At 42.8% G+C, this 5,000-nt stretch overlaps 1 protein-coding gene across 4 annotated transcripts in view; it reads left to right on the top strand.

Annotated features, from left to right (window-relative positions):
* LOC123509645 (dipeptidase 1-like) overlaps positions 1 to 5,000 on the top strand; it is a 139,738-nt gene that overhangs the window by 77,247 nt on the left and 57,491 nt on the right. For all 4 annotated transcript variants that reach the window (XM_045264090.1, XM_045264088.1, XM_045264087.1 and 1 more), the window contains one exon: positions 1,133 to 1,262. In XM_045264090.1, coding sequence (XP_045120025.1) covers positions 1,133 to 1,262 — 130 coding nt within the window. The remainder of the gene's footprint in view (positions 1 to 1,132; positions 1,263 to 5,000) is intronic.

Here is a 5,000-nt window from a genome sequence, read left to right as displayed (position 1 = left end):
TGTCCCTCCCCTCCCTCCCTCCCTCCCTCTTGAAGCAGTACCTGTCTCATTCCTGTATCGTTTTATTCCTGCCATTAAAACGTCTCGTATATAACTTGTCTTTCCTTCCTCCATATTTCTTCTCACCTTACTCCTTCCTTCCTCTCTCTCCTCCTTTCCTCCTCACTCCCCCTACCTTCGTCTTCTCTCCTTTTCTTTCTTCTTTTTCCTCTCCTCTCTCTCTCTCTCCTTTTCTCTTTCTTTTCCTCCTCTCCTCTCTCCTTTTATCGTTTCTTTTCCTCTCTCCTTTTTCTTTTCCTCCTCTCCTCTCTCTTTTCTCTTCTTTTCCTCTCCTCTCCTCTCTCTTTTCTCTTTTCTTTCTTCTCTCTCTCCTCTCCTCTCCTCTCCTCTCTTCTCTTCTCTTCTCTTCTCTCTCTCTCTCTCTCTCTCTCTCTCTCTCTCTCTCTCTCTCTCTCTCTCTCCTTTAGAATGGATAGTTTAGATCTTCCTTCGTGTTCCTGTGTGTTTCTTCTCTTCCTCCTTCGCCTTCTCCTCTTCTTCCTCTTTCATCTTATCTTTGATCTTCTTTTACTCGTTTACTGAAGAATGTCGTGTCTATCTTTATCAATTTATGTTATTACCCCTATTTTCTTCTCCTCCTCCTCCTCCTCCTCCTCCTCCTCCTCCTCCTCCTCCTCCTCCTCCTCGTGTTGTACAATCTTCTTTCCAAATAGTTAGGTAGGATATGTTTCCAGCCAAGCAAGAAATAGACCTCGTGTTATTTGATCAGCCTATATGAACCTATCTAATTCTTCTCCTCTTCTTCCTCCTCCTCCTTTTTATCCTTCTCCTCATCCTCCTTCTTTTTGTTGTTGTTGTTGTTATTTTTTTGGTCTTATTTTTGTTCTTTTTTTTTTTTCTCCTGCTCTTCCTCCTCATCATCATCGTTTTGTTCTTATCCTTCTTCTTATCCTTTTTATCTTATTCTCGTTCCTCTCGTTCTTGTTATTTTGTTCCTCTTCCTTCTCCTTCTGACTTGTTTCTTCTTTCTCTTCCCCTTCTTTATCCTTATCATCATCATCTTCGCCAACATATCCTCCTCCTCCTCCTCTTCCTCCTCCTCCTCTTCTAACCTCCCTTTTTTCTCCTGCAGAAGGGCACGGCGCCGCGGCTCACAAACGGCTGTTCCACTTACTTGGGCCCCTCCCCCACCAAGGAACAGGAGCTACAGGACCCCCCAAGCGACCCCTCCCACCCCTCCACCCCCACTACCAAGACGAAAGGTAAGGGAGGGGAGCAACAACACTTGAAGGGAGGATTAAGAAGTGATGGGAGTTAGTAAGAGAGGAGGAGGAGGAGGAGGAGGAGGAGGAGGAGTTAGTGAGAATAGTGAAGGGAAGAAGAATAAGAGAGAAGGGGACGGGATGTAGAGTTAATAAGGGAGAGGTGGGAGAGGGGAGAGGGAGAGGGAAGTGATGGATAAGGGGAAATGAAACAGGACAAATTGTTTAAGGGGAAAGTGGATAGGGATAATGGATGAAGGTGACAAGTAAGAGACAGTGATGGAATGGGATGGAAGAGCTAAAGGATGAGAAGTGTAAGAAATGAAGGACAGGAGAAACGAAACAAAAGTGAGAGATGGACCAAAATGGAACGGGAAATTAAAATTGAATAAGGTGGAGAGAAGAAGAAGAAGAAGAAAAAAAGGAAGAAGAGGAGACGGAGATTGATGTATGAAAGAGGGAAGAAAGAAGAAGAAGAAGAGGAGGAGGAGGAGGAGGAGGAGGTGATATGAGGGAGGAGGAAATGGAAGGGAAAGGGAAGAGAGAGATATGGAGAACGTGAAGGAAGAGGGAGAGATGAGAGATGAAGACGAAGGAGGAGAATAAGAGGAAGGGAGGGAAGATAGAGAAACGCATAAAAGGGAGAAGAATGGCATAGGAGGAAAGAACGCAAGAATGGAGGGTGAGGAAGAAAAATGAGGAGGAGGAGGAGGAGGAGGAGGAAAGAGGAAAAAGAGGAAGAGGAGGAGGAGAAGGAGGAGGAGACTGTAGTTTTTATTGTTGTTGTTGTGTTGTTGTCGTGGTGGTGGTGGTGGTGGTGATGGGGACATGTCAAAAGAAGAAAGGAGACTTGTGACATGATGCTGAGAGGGTGAGGAAGAGGGAGAGGAGAGAGAGAGAGAGGAGAGGGAGAGTTGATATAGATTAGAGGTTCCCCAAACACCAGGTGAAGTGACGCATTCTTTTGTATCATTCGTGTTTACCTGTCCACCGCCACCATCACCACCACCACTACCACCAGCTTTCTTTCTTTCTTTCTTTCTTTCTTTCTTTCTCCAACAACACCACCACCACCACCACTACCATTACTAGTACCACCAACTTTCTTTCTTTCTTTCTTTCTTTCTTTTCTCTTTCTTTTTTTTTTCCTTTCTTTTCCTTCTTTTTTTTTCTTTCTTTCTTTCTTTATTTCTTTCTTTCTCTACCACCACCAACACCACCACTACTAATACCACCAGCTTTCTTTTTCTTTCTTTCTTTCTTTCTTTCTTTCTTTCTTTCTTTCTTTTTTCTTTCTTTCTCCCACCACCACCACTATCACTACAACCATCAGCTTTCTCTCTTTCTTTCTTTCTTTCTCCACCACCACCACCACCACCACCACCCACCACCACCACCACTACTACTACCAGCTTTCTTTCTCTCTTTCTTTCTCTCTTTCTTTTACCAGACAGAGATAAAAAGAGGTATAGGTCACGAAAAGAAAAGAAAAAAGTGGGATGAATAAAGGAAAGATATGTTCAACTTTCCGCTTCTGAAAAGTTAATCACACAAAGAGTTTGAAGAAGAAAAAAGAAAAAAAAAAGTTTGCCAGTTTAGTTCAGTTTTGGAAGTGCTAACTGAGTAGTAGAGTGACCAGAAGGAAAGAAAACAAGGAAAAACAAGGAAAAACTAGGCAAAGATTCAGAGGCAAGCGAAACACGAGAAAAATGTAATAACTAATAAAACAAGACATGACATACTGGAGACACTAAAGATGAAGACTTCTCCCCACCAACACCCACAGGAAGAGGAAATGGAAAATGAAGGAAGCCAAACAAAACCAGAAGACCGACACTTGACAAACCTTGTAAAAGATAGCAAAGACAAAAACTTCTCCCCACCAATTAGAATATGAACACAAAGAATGACAAAAAAAAAAAAAATCTGATACGTGTCAATCCCTGTAAGAAATGATAGTAAAGACGAAGTTTTCTCTCCACCAAACACCCAGAAGAGAACACAAAAGAAGGCAAATAGAGCTACATGTGGTAATGCCTTTAACTCTTTCATTACTGAGACGCTTTGCCTTGAGTTTTGTGTATGACTAGACGATTTTATTGACATGAGGAAGGTCAGAAGATTAAGGACCAGAGTTTTCACTATTTTATTCCCCACATAAGTTTCTGAAGCTGTATAAAATCACCGAATAGTAAGCAGAATGGATATGAAAATGCGTCATGGTGCTGAAGGGTTAAGAAAATAGGAAAAACAAAGGCTCCTATATGCCAGTCACAAGAAATAAGAAACAAGAACACGTGAAGCTATAGACAACAACAACAACAACAACAACAACATACCTTCACGTGACAAATCCTTAATTATAGAAAAAAAAAAAAATTAACACCAGCACCTTTCCACCTCTCCACCACGTAGCAATCCTTTTTTTCATTACCCCAGCGGCAGTTTTTTCCCGAGTCATTATACCGAGCCAGGAAGTTCAGCCCTGAATAATTAAACACCAGGGGAACCAGAGGAGCGAACACACGACACATAACCGTGACAGCAAACACTTGGGAAGATTCTCCACTATAACTTACAACACAAGTAGGTAAGGTTAGGTGAGGTTAAGTTGAGTTAGGCGAGAAAAAAGTTGCATAGTAGCGAGAGAAAGAGTACTGGGAGAGAAATAGAGTGTAGGAAAATATGTAGAGACCCGCTTTGGTATGGGAGAGGGTGAAAGAGTGAGAGGGGAGGGAGAGGAAGGTACATGAAGGTTATGAGAAGAGAGATGACAGGACGGTATAGGGAGGGAGGGAGGAAGGGAGAATAAAGGCATGGGGAAAGAGAGGGGAGTGTAGGGTGAAGGGAAGTGGAAGAAATAGGGTGGAGGAGGGAAGGTGGGAGGAGTGGAGAGGAGAGAGGGGAAGGAAACATGGAAAAAAGGAGGGTGTGAGGGAAACAAGGGAAGGGGAGCGACGGGGGTTGACAAACAAACAGCAGAGAGAGAGAGAGAGAGAGAGAGAGAGAGAGAGAGAGAGAGAGAGAGAAGGGGGGAGAGAGAAAGTTTGCTTCCTCACATGCAAATGATCAACAGAATTTTACACTTCTTTCTCTCTCAACCTTAGAGAGAGAGAGAGAGAGAGAGAGAGAGAGAGAGAGAGAGAGAGAGAGACTTACGGGTGTGTAGGGAGAAAGTATCTACTGAACTATCTAATCCTTCCTCTCTCTCTCTCTCTCTCTCTCTCTCTCTCTCTCTCTCTCTCTCTCTCTCTCTCTCTCTCTCATTTTTCATTTATTTCCTCTTTTTTCTATTCCTATCATTCCAATATTCGTCATTCCAATATTCTTATCCCTGTCTCTTCCTATTCGTATCGTTCCTCCTATAAATCTCTCTTTTTCTGTATATTTTCATTTTTGCTGTGTTATTTCTGTATATTCCTATGTATTCCTATTCTCACTCTTACCTATTCCAGTTTGTATTCCTATTTGTATTTCTGTCTGGATCAATTCCCACCAAGCAAGATAATCTCTTCTCACACTCTTCTCTCTCTCTCTCTCTCTCTCTCTCTCTCTCTCTCTCTCTCTCTCTCTCTCTCTCTCTCTCTCTCTCCTTTCCTCCTTTCCTTCCTTCCTTCCTTCCTGTTCCTTCCTTCCTTCCTTCCTTCCTTCCTTCCTTCCTTCTTTCGTTCCTTCCTTTCTTCCTTCCTTCCTTCATCTCTCTCTCTCTCTCTCTCTCTCTCTCTCTCTCTCTCTCTC

Source organism: Portunus trituberculatus, chromosome 27 (genome assembly GCF_017591435.1).
Source record: "Portunus trituberculatus isolate SZX2019 chromosome 27, ASM1759143v1, whole genome shotgun sequence".
NCBI classification, from domain to species: Eukaryota; Metazoa; Arthropoda; class Malacostraca; order Decapoda; family Portunidae; genus Portunus; species Portunus trituberculatus.
The sequence above is the reverse complement of the archived record's forward strand: the minus strand, read 5'-3'. Positions and strand labels throughout refer to the sequence as shown.